Here is a 15,666-nt window from a genome sequence, read left to right as displayed (position 1 = left end):
ATTGTAAATCAGCTTGTAACCTAAGACATGAGCAACGTGTCGCTCACCACGGACCCCAAAACACAAACTGAGAAGGTAAAATTGCACCTTAGTGGGATCAGTGTGAATGCCCAGCTGGAGAGTGGAGGCGGAATGACGACGTCATCTTCAGTGTGTTATACTACCATATATATCTGAAAGTGGCTTTAGAAATTGTGTATTTTCTGACTTCTCTACATCTGTTTTACTTCTGCAATTTCTGAAATGATATCTCTTCATAGTTCTATACTATATATTTTTTTGTGTTGAGTGATTTATTTGGTTTTCTGATTCATCACGTTTTTTTGTTTTGTGACCTTTTCTGAAAATATTGATTTTTGTTGCGTTTATTGCAGCTCAGGGCTTCTGAACCAGGACTAAAGCGTCAGTAATGCTTTGTGTCATGAGTGAGAAATTCCTGAAGCGTGCATCACATGGATAAACTTTGAAAAAAAAAAGTAGCTTAATTTAATTTTCCTGGGCACGGCTGCGGTGCGAAGGCCTTTGCTAAAGTTTGATGTGCTGCTGAGGTCTCATACAGGCACTGATTTAAGGAATAACTGGACAATTTTAATGTAAATGTACAAATGTTCAACAAAAAAAAAGCCAGTAAACGTGATATTGCTTCCAGTGGAACATCAGAAGTTCCACGGTGCTGCGGTCATGAAGTGCAGATGAATATCTCAGCATTGGTTCAGAACTGTTCAGTATGCTACAACCCAGTTATAGGCTCGTGTCTATATTTAGAAATGCTTGGATCATGAAGATTATCCCTGTGCTGTGTGTGACTGATGTTTGACACACAAAAACTGCAGCTGGTATCAGTGTAATCGTATGGTTGAGCAGTCCTCTGGTTTCCTGCAGCAGATATCTGCACAAACTCTTCCTGTACAGAAGTCCTGGCCAGAACTCAGTATCCTGCTCAGCCGTCCACGCCGGAGTGTCAGTCACAGCAGCTCCACGTGTCATCTGCAGCTTCCACGCAGCCTCAAGATCTTGTTCAGAAGGCTGGACCCTGATCAGTCTTCTGGTCGGTTCTGCTTTATCCCTCCTCCTCATCCTAGTAGTCATCGACTGCATCAGAAGTTGGTAGTGCTGCTGTCTGCAACACGCTTTCGGACATCAGACCGAATGACAGACTGCTTCCTAATAAGCTGTTTTCCTGAGAAGAATTCAAATATAAGCTGTGTCTTTCTTTCCAATCCAAAATTTGCATCTGGAAAGGTTCAAATCCCCAGATGAGTCCTTGCTCCACCTATTGTAATCGAGGATGTGTCCCACGTTCCCCTGTTTTGGCTCGAGTTGCAGCAAAATCATGAAAAATGTAAGTTTAATAAATAACATCGACCTAGTTTTGGTCTGTTTGATCACACGCTGCAACGCCAATGACATCAGAGAAGTGGTGTATACTTCAGTAGACGAATAGTTAAAGTTCTAAAATTATGAGTCAAAAATGTACTCAAAAAGGGAAAAAAAAGTCACAGAAACTTACAGTAGTTAAGTGTATAATTGTGTCTAGAATTAAGTAATTTTTATCATTAATGAGCCTTGAAATCACTGTTTTGTTACAGAATCTTGTTTTCAGGTGTTTTCATGTGACAATGTAGTTATTTCATCTTCAAATTTCAAGTTAAGTTGTCGAGGAACAGCATAGTTGAAAATGTTTTATATTTTTATTTAATTTTCTTCCATAAGAACCTTATTTAGAAAAACATAAGACAAAGAAAAAAAAAACATATTACAGAAAACGAAATATATTTTAAACCAAAAGTGGCTCTGTATATTGTACTGTTCCGTCATTGTACAAAACTAAAACCGTTTTTAAATAATGTATTGAGTTTAAAACAAAGTCAGACTAACTTCAGGGAAACACAATTGTTGAGAACAAAACCAAATGAAGGACAAACACAAAGAAAAGACATTTATAGAGTAGATTTGTGGAAGAACTGTGAGAATTCATCAACAATGTGTAGTTCAGTTTTCCTATTAAAAAAAAAGTTTTAAAAATAATATACAAACTAAATATAAGACTCATTGATGAGCATTTTGTTTCAATGAATTTTTGGAAACGTTTTTGTTCATTCAAGGTTTAATTTTCTAAAATTCGTAGCTGTTGTCCGTTTTGTATAGTTTGTCATGCTTTCATTATTATTTATATATCTGCACAGGGCCTTATGACCGAAATGAAAACAAAATAAATACATGTCATACAAAGTAACCATTTCTCAGATGTGTTGATGGTCTGCTTTGAGTATTATTCATGTTCAAGGTTTTAGTCATCTTTAAATGCTGAACGTGTTGGTCTGGTGAGCCGTTGTGTCATCAGCTACACCGCAGGTCAGACTTGGTGTACTGCACTGCTCCAGGTCATGTTCTGGTATTTCCTCAACGGTCTGACCTGCTGATTCAGATTTTCTAACTAATCATCAGCTGCGTGCACCAACCTGATCAACTACTGACAGAAAAGTAATATATCTGACAAATACAAGTGATTATAAGTAAACATGTATAGATATAAGCCTAAAGATGTAAACTTTAGTTTGAGTGCATTTTGTCTGTGAGGTTGGAAATCAAAGAGATATAAGTCAACAAAATTACAAATATGACTCTTGGTTTCATGGATGGGAATTCTTCATCGTGAATATTTAGTTAATAAAATGAAACCAATCTCCACAGAGTTTTTGTCGAAGGGTGCGGTGGGCCGAGATGATGTGCTGCTCCGGTCGGCGATGCAGCAAACTGCATGAAGAAGCAGTTTTGTAACAACTGTGTTTTACAGAAAGCGTTAAGTCTTGTCCATTATGAACATCTTTGCACAGTCAGCTCCAGGGTCTCCAGAGCGTTCCAGTGCAGAAACCAGCTTTCTTTATCCATTTGTTCAGTTCCTCTGCAAGCAGAGACGAGTCCCCGCGGCTCAGAGCTGAAACCTGCTGACACAGTTTTCATTTATACACATTTTGGTGGGAGGTGTTGCTTTCTGTCATCTAACACACCAACAGTCTGGGGTGAACCGTTTTCTCCATCCTGCTGTCGTTACCACCCACTCCCTCGCGTTCAAACCAGTCCCTCAGTAATTCCATTGATTTTCTTTTTCTTTTCTCTTTTTTTTGCCCTCTCTATTCTGTAACTGTCCACATTTGAGGTTTGGATAGCCCCAGGCCTCCCTTATCTTCTTCTGTTGACTCCATCTGTGTGGATAAAGCTGGCTTAGTTCTGGAGCCGGTGTCACTGAGTGTCATTGGCAAACAAAAAACAAAAAACTGCAGGGCCTCAAGTTTATTTTTTCTGTCCTCTGCTGTGAGGGTTGCTGCCACCCCCTTACTCAGAGAAAAGACATCTGGTCTCAACAGTTTCCACATTTACTTATTTGCACCAGAGTCAGTATATCCATCCATCTGTCCGTCCATTGCAGGGTCAAAGGGGTCTGCTGTGAAAGGCAGGAGCACCTGGGCAGCTCCCCAGTCCTTTGCAGGGCAGAGTTTATACTGTATATTATAACCTTTTTGCAGATAACAGTACAGGGAAGATTATCTGAAGGAGTACTGCATGTGCAGTGTCCATGAAGATTCACTGATTTGGAGTTTCAGGGTTGGTTTTTTTACCTGAATCGCTGTGTAAATGTGCATCTGGATGGACATTTTTGTGTCATTTGTTGCTTGAAAATGGATTGTGAACTAAGTCAAAGTAAAAAGGAGTTGGTGACCTTAAACTCCATTCTTCAAAGTGCAACGATGCGGGTGTAGTTTTGAAGCCTGCCAGGATGCTTGGTCGCTGACTGCTAGACTCAGCATCAAGCACAGACCTCCAGGGTGGAAACAGAACAACAATCAACTTTTACGCCTCTCGAAATAAGAGATTTGTCTCTCTTTCACTGCTCCTACTTGCTGGAGCCGCACGTCTGCTGACTCTGATCTCCGCTCATACGACTATACCAGCTTTTGTCAAATTAAAGCATATTTCCAAAAGTGTTGATCTTTTTTAACATGTGACTGTACACTACATGAAATAACCGACACACGAGGATCAAAGTAATGCTGTTTCTTTAAGAAATTGACCCGATGCTTTGTGGTTTGATTTAAAAAAAAAAAAAAAAAGAGAAATCTGTACTGTTAATTCATATTCAGGACACATGCACAGAGCGATCTATATCATGTAGTAACATCTGTTCACAGCAACCGTAGCATTCTCCCTCTTCCTCTCTGCTGTCGTCGTGAGCCCCGGTGACGTCACAGTTGCCAGGCGACCTCAAGAGCAAAACAGAATCCCTCTCCGCTCAGGGGAGGCCCCCCGGATGCTTGATTGGCACGCACCTCGCCGCTTTCTGTCATGCAGACGCGGCGTGCACACACAAACGGGCCCCTTGTTCTCCGTGCATGAGTACATCACCAAGCATGTGCAGCCTGTTAGTTCCCGTGTGCACGTCGTCCAGCAGTTACAGTAGGAGAGGAGCTGGCGAAGGAGAGGGTACGAGAGAGCGAGCTAGGACGCTTTGAGTTTTAAAGCCAGGTTCATGGCAATAAGAACACGCTGGAAGGTTAACGTGACGTTTGTTTACTGAAAATAAATTCTGAAGCGTTGCATCTGCACACCTTTTTACAGGACAAACCAAAGGTGAAATTAATGAGATCACATCAGCCTTGTGGTTTGACAGTTAGATGCTTGTAGATCATTTTATTGAAGTGATAGTCGTGATGAGCTGTTAACGCCAATATATGAAAATATGACAGGCAGCTGCTTAAAAAACAAACACAACAAGGACCGTAATTGACATGTAAACTAAATCAAACCCAAGACGCAGGAGGGGGTAGTCCCAGAATAACCAAACCAACAGGAACTAAATGGAAGGTGTTTCATATACAGCCCCGTTTCCTTCGCTGTCTACAGACAGTCACCACATGGATCTAATAAAGAATAAAAGGTAAGAGCCTCCCGATGGACAAGGGCCAAAGTGATTAATATGTTTCAGCTGGCGGCAAGTTATCCAACTCCAACTGACGCAGCGACCCTGTGATGGACTGGCAAGCTGTCAGGATGTGCTGCTGCCTTTCATCCCAACTCAGCTGGGACAGGCTCCAGCAGACCCCCGCCACTCTGAGCGGGGGGGGGGGTCTAGATCACGTCCGGACGGATGGATGATGCAGAGAGGAGCTTTTCATTACTTAAACAGTCAGGTTAGAAGACAAATCCTGCAGTCGTGGAAGAGCTGGGACTCTTTCAGAAGTGTCACATTAAAGGCAAAAAAGAAAGAAAGAAAGAGGGGCGGGGCCAGGAGGAGGCTAAATTAGGAGCAACAATTAAGCCTTACTTTGTTGGGTCAAGAGTGGCTGAGTTGCATTTGTCAAATATAAATTATGTTATAAAAAGACCTGACTGGCTTTATCTTTTACGACTGTTTTTTTTTTTTCTTTTTGGATTTCTTTGTGTTGAGAAGACAAAAGCCTCTAAGTCATTTGAGCTGTGCAAAGAATACTGAACAAAAATATAAAGCCTCTAAGGTGTCAAAGGAGGCCCCATAAATGCAATATACTTTACAAGAAGAGGACACTGAAGAGGACACGAACAACAACTAGATGATGATGGGTCATATGTAAAAATACAAAGTACTAACAAAATGACAAGAAAGAGATGCAAAGTGACCAAAATGTGGCATAAAAACAACAAAAAGACCATCAAGACATGTTAAACAATATTAATAAAGTAATATTGAGATACAGATGTGTGGTTTGTGTTTGTTTTGAGCCTCGGTCAATGTGGTTGTGAGAGTTGGAGGTATTTCACTTATACCTACGGGATTTTGTGCATGTCATTATCTGGTGTCATACACGGGAATTCAAGTCATTTTCACACAAAGTAAATAGTGAAAACGTGGCTTGGCCATGGAGTGGACTATCGTGGTGAAGACAGAGATGAGCTCAAAGCACTTGGTAGCATGTCGAAAAAAAAAGACATGGTCGTACAGTAGTAGTACGATTAGAGAGTGATTAGAGACAGAAATGACTAGTAGCAGGAGGTGGAAGGTTGAGCATTTCCACTTTAGCTGGTTTACGATTGAATCTTGGTTTATGCAGATGATGTGGCTCTATTGGGATCATTGGTGGCACCCTTTCGGGAGGTTTGTTGTCAGTGTTTAGCTTTTGGGTTGACTGTTTGCAACTTCACAGCTGAGACCGATGCCTTCTTCGCAAAAAAAATGGCAGTTTACCCTGGACTGAGTGTGAGAATGACAGGGAGACTGGTGAAGAGGGCAGTGAGCCCAAAGCGAAACCGTCAATGTACGAGTCACTCCACGGTCGGAGGCTAGCGACGTCAGTAATACCGAGGTGCCAAAATGAAGGTTTTTCAGTTGCCGGCTTGGGTCACCTTTAGGGATATGTTGTGGCTCTCAGTCAGCCGGGAAGATCCCAAAATGTGATCGCTACTCCTCGGCATCTCCACATCGATAGGACTGACTCGAGGTGATTTGGATATCTAGTCAGGGAGCCTTCCATGTTCCTTTTAGGGGAGGTGTTAAGGGCATTTCTCATCAGAGGAAAACTTCCAGCTGGAACTGGGATTCTCCTGAGGAATTAGATCTCCCACTTAGCTGAGGAACGCTACTTCGTTAGAGCTCAGGGAGGTGGGTGGGGAGAGACAGGTCTGGTGGATGTCTGCTCAGGCTGCTGGTCTTGCAGAAAAATTGATGGCTGCAGAAAACACTTAAAACATATTAGATGAACATATATCATTTAGTGTTTCCCTGTGCTGGTCAGTGTTCAGCTCCTCATCATTTCTACCCACCCTTCTTAAACCAGCCCCGTTTTTTTCTCTTTGATCTGTAAAATGACTTTAAGATGATGATGTTTGTGTATTCTTTATTCACATTTCTCAAAATGTTGGTGGCCGGCTTGACTGATGTGTCTTTTTCGTCCCACCCCCCATGTTTTTTTTCTCTGTCTTACAGATCAACGGAGGTATTTTCTGATGCAGATCTGCTGAGATGCTTTGCTCCGTCCCTGAGTGACGAGGAGTAGTTACACACAGGCGTCACCTCACGACAGGACTTAATCCTCTCTGCAACAAACCAACGGGATCTAAACGAGGCAGACTCACATCACTTATTTTTGTATCCATCTCTTTTTATATTCCGGCGTTAAAAGCCACATATTAAATATTCAGGACGTGAAACTAGTGACCTCTCACTTCGCCCTCCTTTGCTCATGTGACCACAGTTTCTCACACCTCCTGTGTGTTCACAAGGTGCTCGTTGTAAAGAAGCAGAAATGACATCAGGAAGCTTCTTCTCCTCTGTCTTTTTGCACAACTCCACTCAAGGATAACCCTCAACTCCCCTGAAGCCACATTCACTCCCAGGGCCCAGCCCCCCGGCCCCCCCTCGGGCCCCCAGCAGCATGGGAGACGCCAGCTGGGTGTGTTTGAGTCCGGCGGAGTTCGGCCAGCTGCAGCAGTACAGCGAGTGTGAGTCCCTACCAGTGTGAATGTACACTTTTGTTTTTGTTTTACTCATTGTATGTCAGCCTGATGCATGTGTGTGTGCGTGTGTGTGTGTGTGTGTGTGTGTGTGTGTGTGTGTGTGTGTGTGTGTGTGTGTGTGTGTGTGTGTGTGTGTGTGTGTGTGTGTGTGTGTGTGTGTGTGTGTGTGTGTCTTTATGCATTTGCAGTATTTGCAGTAAGTTAATTTTGCAAAAGTAAATAATGTGTTATTCATGCTGTTGAGTATAAAAGGCTTTATGCAACTAAGATTCAAAAGGCACCATTAAAATATTGAAACCATCAGGAGCCCAAACTCATGCTTGTGTTTGCAGACTTTGTTTTAAGTAAACTTTACAAAACTTAAAAATCTAAATCAGATCAATATCTGGCATGGCCACTATTGGCTCTAAAAACAATGCCATTCGTTCTTGGTATGCTTGCACAAACTCAGGCGTGTGAAGAACCATTTTTACCGATGATCACCAGTGCAACCTGGGCCCATATACTGTTAGGTGAAGTTAAGATAGACGTGGTCTTCATGGGAGAATTGCCATTAAAAAGTCTTACCTCTGACATGGAAAGGCCAAGGCCAAATGACTGAACTATGTGCGAACATATTTTAAAAATGGGAACACCATGACTGAAATAATTAAGTCAACACAGCTGGTTCACTGAAGGAGCGGAGCGAAATAACACTAAAGCACTAATGTAAATTGTGTTTAACACCACGTTCTTTTTTCTTTTGCCATGTTGCCTTCAGAGCAGACAGACACAGACACCTTATGTCAGTCAAAGCTGACCAATGACAGAAAACTAATTATTTATTTTTATAGGATATATATATATATATATGACCCTATATATATATATATATATATATATATATATATATATATATATATATATATATTATTTTTAAGTAAACAATATGTAACTACCATTTAAATATACTCGTAGGCTTAGACGCACCACACACAACACAACAATAGGAAACACACATTATAAAATTGGACAGCTTGTCCTCTTCTTTGTCTGTCTGTCCTACGTTCAAATGTCCATCCTTTTATCTGAACACAATTCAATACACACTCATCCACACACACCACACAGTCACCAAGCTGCACTCATCACTGTCTCGTCTCCTCTGTCCTGCACTTTCATGTCCCTCTGTCGCTGATTTTGGTCCTCTGATAGAATCAGGTTCTTTTGGTGGGCTGGGGGTAATGGATATTAAATATTACCAGACGGTAAATATCTTTGTTAAAAACAGGGGATGTTTAATTATTTTGTTTCAGAACTACATAGATCAACATTAGTTGTTGTTTGTTGGACCAAAGTTTGTCCTTTCTATACCTTCAAGACGTGTTTTTGACATACAATAATAAAACAATCATTTGTTTAAAATAATTACAATTGTCTACTCCTGTATTATTGCAATTTGAAAAAAATCTTTTTATGGGAAACAGAAGATTGAAAAAATAAATATTGGTGGGATTAATCAGGAATCAGTTATGAAATTATTTCAATAATTTCTATTATGAATTATCTAACGACAGGCCTAACCTGGGGAGACAGAAGGATTTGAGGCAGCTGACATCAGCAAAAACAACCGTGGTTTGTTCTCCGAGATGTGAAGTTTTTTCTGTTTGGTGACTCTGTGTATTAATGACAAAAGGATTCCTGGCTCATTCATGCAGTCACGTCAGTGTTTCAACAACAAGCTCAAAGTCAAAGGCTTGTTTTTTCCCCTCTTATTTGAAACTCATCCTGCCGCACCTGCGTCCACCTCCATCAGGTTTGATTACACAACACTTTTTGAAATTTTGAACCACAACAGAGACGGAAACGGGACCTCAGTGCCACATCCTTCACCCGTGTGTTTTCTTTTGTGCAGAATGCCACTCATTAGCCTGCTGGATGAGCCTCGCGGCCGTCTCTTCCTTCGCTGTCTGACGCATTTGTTAGTCAAAGCAGCATCTGTCCGCTCGGTGCTGCCGGTGGATGCTGCACAGAGTCACGCACGCTGCTCCATTGAGGAATTACACAATATTGGAGAACGATGGCCTCCGAGCCCTGCATAAACAAAAATGTTAAATTTACCCAAGATTCAACTAAGGAATTAAATTAGATGACGCAAATCTTTATTGAGACGGTCTATTGTTTCGTGTGTGTTAATCGGATGCTGGAGGAGAAATTACTACCTGGTGACATGATTTTATTTTGGTCATGAATGAGAGTCACATTTTTTTATGGCTGCAGAGCTTTCCTTTCCCTAGAAAACTTGACCGGTAACCATAAAAGCAGAATGATGTGGCATTTCTGAAAAGGGCCAGGACTTTCATGATGTGAGACGTTAGGGCTGTAGTCATTAGGAGAATATGGATCAGATCTTTTCTGGAGCTGGAATATGAAAATTGATGAGTATGATAGCGATGAGTTGGGAAGATGAGGGAAAGGAGGGATGAACGGATAAGTGAGGAGACTAAAGGGATCAATGGAAAGATTGATTGATGGATGGATGAATGGATGGATGGATGGATGGATGGATGGATGGATGGATGGATGGATGGATGGATGGATGGATGGATGGATGGATGGATGGATGGATGGATGGATGGATGGATGGATGGATGGATGGATGGATGGATGGATGGATGGATGGATAAATCCAACTTGTCAAGGTTTAGATTAGGAAATAACGGACATTGCAGCAACCACCACCCCAACCAAGCTGGACTGTCCCTTACATCCCACAATAAATCTAAAATAACCAACCTGCCAACCACTTACTAACTACGTGATCAGAATCTGATATGCCTACCGCTGTGGACACTGAAACGCTGTGAACAGGAGATTTATGGGAAAATACTAAAGCTGGACGACAGAGAGATACAGAGGGGTAAATTACGGTCGTTTCCGGAACGACAGGAGACGTGACAGCTGTGGGGTTAAACCGCTGAGGGAGAAGGAGGCGAGATAGATTGATGGATAAACAGCTGAAAAGAGGTTGAAGAGGGTTTGCCAAGTGATTAGCAGAGTGGTTGACGAGAAGTTAAGTTCATTCATGCTTCCCATGTTTCTTCAGGTTTTAAACTTTAAAAACAAAGTGCTGTAAAACAGGTCTTAAAAGATGTTTTCAGGTCCACTGCTCTGTTATGAAACCGGCTGCTGTCTCTCTGGCCGTATCCGGTCTTCAAAGCTTGTGGGTAGACCAGTGTGGTTACGTGCACATCTAAATCAAGTTTTAGCAACAATCTAGCTAAGGATTAAACTGTAATCTTTAGTTTAGTTGTAAAACCAAGTATACGTGTGCGAGAACACAACCGATTATTGAGTGAGGTGCGTTCGACTCCGAGACACTAGGTGGCGCCACACGCACTTTTGAGTTGGCGTTCATCCGGTTAGTTATTTGTTGTTCATTTTCTCCTTCTCCTACTATGTTGATATTCTTACTTTTGTGGTGTCGTCACTTCCGGAAGGGGGAGTCCCGGGGAAGTTACTAGCTCGGCTAAGCGTGGGTTGGTATACATACCGGAATAACTTGAAATAAGAAGCATTATCTGGCACTAACAGCTCAATCTCAAGAGCTTCAGTTCGGTTCGACTACAGCCCGAATAAGGTGTACACATGGCTTTCTTAAGTTTGATATAGGTCGGATTAAGGCAACAATTCGATTTTCTGTTAGTGCATGTAAACATACTGTGCCTGGGGTTGAATTGCGCTCATCCAGTCGTTCAGTCTCTCATGCAAAACTCTGCAATTCACTCCGATCCAAAGCACAAAATTCTGCCCAGAGTAGTGATGTAACAGCTGATTTGATCTATTTTCTTACGCTGGGGTTGCATTCTGCTCCTTCCATAAATAGGCAGTTTTGTCCTTTTGTGTTTTTAGAAACAATTAGGGTGTCTGAAGTCCACAAACGTGGCCGGCAGCAGCCATCAACGACCGTAACACATCTCATGTGGCGGTGGAGAACAGAAGAATCTGAGCTGCTCAGATGCTGCACATGTCCGACAGGTTTATGAACCCTGCTGCTCTATGAGACAGAAACAAGACAAATGCTCATACCAGGAGCCTCTGCAGGCAAAGGAAGGTCTTATTTGTACTGATGATCAAAGGAGCGTAAGGACCAGTTGGCCCATGTGTCACAAGCCAATCAATGAAGGACCTAATGAAGAAAACAGGCCTTTAGTGAGACTATAGGGAGCGTCAGGCTGAAGGGTTTGTATCATCAATAAGCTATGATTTAAAGACTCAGCAGGCAGTTGATTTATCGATTACTACAGCTTTATTTATCAGTTAAGTATATTTAAATATAATATTTCCTTCTGAAATATGATAAAGTAATGGTTTCCTTTGTATGTTTTTATGATGGTAAACTTCTTAGCCAGGAAAAATGAACAATATTAAATCAAATTTTTGGAAGCAGCGATGGTATTTCCTTGCTTTTTTTTCCAAAGCAATATTTCACAGATGTTAATCAGTCACTAATCAGTTAATGGAGGAAAGTCATCAGGAGGATTAATTATGAGAATCATCTTCAGATGGAGCCCCAATGTGACCAGGGAAGCGGAAAGCATTTAGTTAATCGATTTGTCATTCAGCAGAAGTTAATCGAGCCCAAGCTTTTGTTTCATAAAATGTCAACAGATTTCTTGTCAATGAATACATTGAAAAAAAAGGAAGAACAAACCAGATTTTTATGCTATATTTTTCAAGCTAAATTTCCAATTTCAGCAATTTCACACAAAAACACATCAAGATGGGATTAAAATAAGTTCATGACACAAGTTTAAAACAATTCATTACTTAAGCAACCACCACATTCATTGTTGCATTTCATAAACCAACTATCTTCCACAGCCAAGGAACTAAAATAGTAAAAGGTTTTCAGAGCATGATGGATGTGTGATGGATATGAAAAAGAAAGAACGTTCTTTTTTTAAATCTCTGGTTTCACATATGATGGAAAAAAAAGATTTGAAAAACTCAGTGTGCCCTTACTGCTTTCTTAAAGCCACTGTATGTTGTAATACCACTTCTGAGCACAAGGGGGAGCATATCACGATATGTATGCATCAGCACCTGACATTAAACACAACAAATTGCGCCTCTAGTGGTACAAAGTTGTATTAAAAGATATGCCACTCATTAACCGAGTATTTTCCATTGTTTTTTTGTTTTTTTTTCAGATCTGTATGCTCCCATGTGGTGAAACGTCAGATTACTACATTCAGTGACTTTAATAAACAGCCAGGTTTTGCTAATGACGTTCGTTTGATTAACAGATACAAATAATGGACTAAAAATCTGAATTTTTAGTCCATTATTTTATTGTGCGAAAAGATCATTAACAAGTGGAAAACGTTCAAAATGGTTGCTGCCCGCCAAGTTCACCCCAAGGTTAGACCGGGCGATGCCATCGGGGCAGCACTGCCACTGATTTGAGATTCAGCTGGAGTCTTTCTGTGGAGTTTGCATGTTCTCCCTGCACTTGGATGGGTTTCCTGCAGTTATTTTCCCCCCTCAGAGTCCAGACGCATGTACGTTAGGTAAAATGATGATCCTACATTGACACTAGGGGTAACTGTGGGCATGTACGGTTGTTTGTTTGTGTGTGGCCTTGTGATTGACCTGTGACCCGTCCACGCTGCACCATGCCCTCCATCTGAAGACGACTGGGATGGGCTTCAGCAGAGCCCTGTGACCCTGAACAGGAAGAAGCAGGTGTAGATAATGGCTTGTTTGCAAGGAATAATGACCATTCACTTTCTCAAAATTTTAGAGCATATTTATTTAAAGCATATTTTAGGCTTTCAAAGTCGCTTCTGAATAGATGAGACAAAAGTAGAGTTGTCTGGTTATCAAGCTCAATGTCACATTTAGGGGTCCCAGCAAGGGTTTTAGAGGCAAAGTCGAGGCCACTTGTCTGACAGCTAAAGCTATAACTTGGATGAAACTGGGTCAAGCAACAGGACGATGACCCCAAACACACCAACAAAACCGCAGAAGAATGGCTGAGAAAGAAAACAATCAAGCTGTAAAGAAGGAGCTGTCATTTCTGCAAAACACAAATGGATCATTCAAATAAAAAATAGATCAATTAAGAGATGAATCCATATGACGATACGTTTTCTTGCATGTTCTCTGGCCTTGGCATCAGTTTTCTGTGCTCCGCACAACCGGACAATCCGCCGTCGCGTTGGTGAGCTCGCTGAGGACGGAGCCTCGGCCCCTGTGTCCTGGCGTGACCCCAAACGTCCGGATGCGGGACAGAAACAGGAAAAGTACGGCGCGGTAGAAAGCTGCAGCGCACTAAAGATAATGAAGTGCCTTCCATAGCTGATTAGGAGAGCTGTAACATGATTGTCTGGAGTGTGTGCGCTGCAGTAATGCTGGCCGTGTGGGGATCTGGCCCCAACACAAGTTTGTCCTCTGTAATTGTTTGACACATGATCATGGGAAGAGGTCATTATGGGTAATGTACTGGGCAGAGGCCGTGTGTGTGTGTGTGTGTGTGTGTGTGTGTGTGTGTGTGTGTGTGTGTGTGTGTGTGTGTGTGTGTGTGTGTGTGTGTGTGTGTGTGTGTGTGTGTGTGTGTGTGTGTGTGTGTGTGTGTGTGTGTGTGTGAGAGAGAGAGAGAAAGAGTGTGTGTGTGTCTTTCTGAATATGAGATTAGCATCTAAAAGTGAGAAAAACACAACGTCCCCTTTGACTAGCAGGGGTGACTCACCGGCTGACGTTCCTGCGCCCGATGATTATTCACCAGGGGATTCATTATTGAGATGCATATGTTTATTCAGTTCTATCACTTCGATTAAGATGATTAACAATTCTCTGCTGTGAAGAGCGATCTGAATATCATCGTGGTCATGATGGGGTTTCCTCTCCCTTTCCTCCTCAGACTCCACAAAGACGCTGAAGGATGTGCTGCAGGAGTTTCACGGTGACGGCGTCCTTTCCAAATACAACCCGGAGCAGGTGTGTCTGCACCACATTTCCCTGCTCTTTCACCCACCGTCGCACTTTTCTCACACGTGCACGCGCTGCCACCTCGTATGGTAGCTGCTCGGTTCCTATGATTCAGGGTGATATCAATCATCCGAATGCTTAGTCATCCATCCCATTTTTAGATGAAGGCTGTGGTTGGGGACACGCCCTCAGCATTGACTTTGCCGCCTGACGTCAGCGGACCAGCTCCCAGCTGGACTGCAGACTGGAGCGGCTGCTGCAGTCGGTGCGGGCTTTTCATCTCTAAATTCTCCGTCTCCGAGGTTTGACAGGGCCGGCAGGGGTGACGCCTCACATACATCTCTGCTGGAGCTACAGTCCCCCCACCTCCCCATGGATCCGCATAAGTCACCAACATTGATAAAAAATTTAAATATTACATTAAACTCTGCATGTGCAAAAAGTAAAAGCAAGATGTTCTGCGTTACTGTGGCAACAGCTCTTTCAGTTTGATCTTTGGGATGTGTCATCTGTCTTTCCCGTCTCTTTAACTTCATCCTGGAAGTTCATCCCTTTCTCCTCCTCGTCCCTTCAAGCATTCGACTCTTATCTTCTGTGACCCAAACAAAACAACAAAACTTGAACCTATTCATGCTATTTTAATGTCAATACGCTGCTTAATTATGTGGGATGAATGTGGGTGAAACGGACTCTGCTTCAGCATTATAACCATTTTATGTCCACTTTTCCTCCTCGTTTCTCATCCTTTTTTTGTTCTCTCTACCTCCATGTTGCTGTCAACAGATGCAAACATACAAAACAAACAGAAAAAATGGATCTATATTGATTTGCACATTTGAATATTATTAACTTCACTATGGCCTTACTCTGTCCCATCGCTGACTTACTTGGGTCGTTTTCACACCGAACCGTCCGGTAGACGACCGTTTGGGACATTCAGCTGGTCCGAGTTTGCTTTCACTTACTGTTTGTGAAACAAACCAAACCCTTTGAATAAGGGACCGCCCTCCTGGCCTGTGATGGCGCCGTAACAAGAAGTACTGAAGGTGACGGCAAGACAAACAACGAAGGAGAAAACTTGCTCGTCCGTTGGCTAATGCAGCGCTCTTGTGAGTGTTTAACAGCACTTGTGATATGTATTTTTCTTCTGACCAAAGTTCTTCTACCTCGTCCTCCCAAAGGGTCTTACTGCGAAGTGTTTCCCCC

General features: G+C 42.2%; 1 protein-coding gene across 3 annotated transcripts in view; it reads left to right on the top strand.

Annotated features, from left to right (window-relative positions):
* Window positions 1-15,666, top strand: part of LOC133445751 (diacylglycerol kinase beta) — a 123,317-nt gene that overhangs the window by 11,860 nt on the left and 95,791 nt on the right. For all 3 annotated transcript variants that reach the window (XM_061723164.1, XM_061723165.1, XM_061723163.1), the window contains exons 2-3: window positions 6,959-7,473; window positions 14,393-14,469. In XM_061723164.1, the coding sequence (XP_061579148.1) occupies window positions 7,407-7,473; window positions 14,393-14,469 (144 nt within the window). In that variant the 5' untranslated portion in view covers window positions 6,959-7,406. The remainder of the gene's footprint in view (window positions 1-6,958; window positions 7,474-14,392; window positions 14,470-15,666) is intronic.

Source organism: Cololabis saira, chromosome 6 (assembly GCF_033807715.1).
Source record: "Cololabis saira isolate AMF1-May2022 chromosome 6, fColSai1.1, whole genome shotgun sequence".
Lineage (NCBI taxonomy): Eukaryota > Metazoa > Chordata > Actinopteri > Beloniformes > Belonidae > Cololabis > Cololabis saira.
Note: the sequence above shows the minus strand (reverse complement) of the source record. Positions and strands in the feature narration are given on the sequence as shown.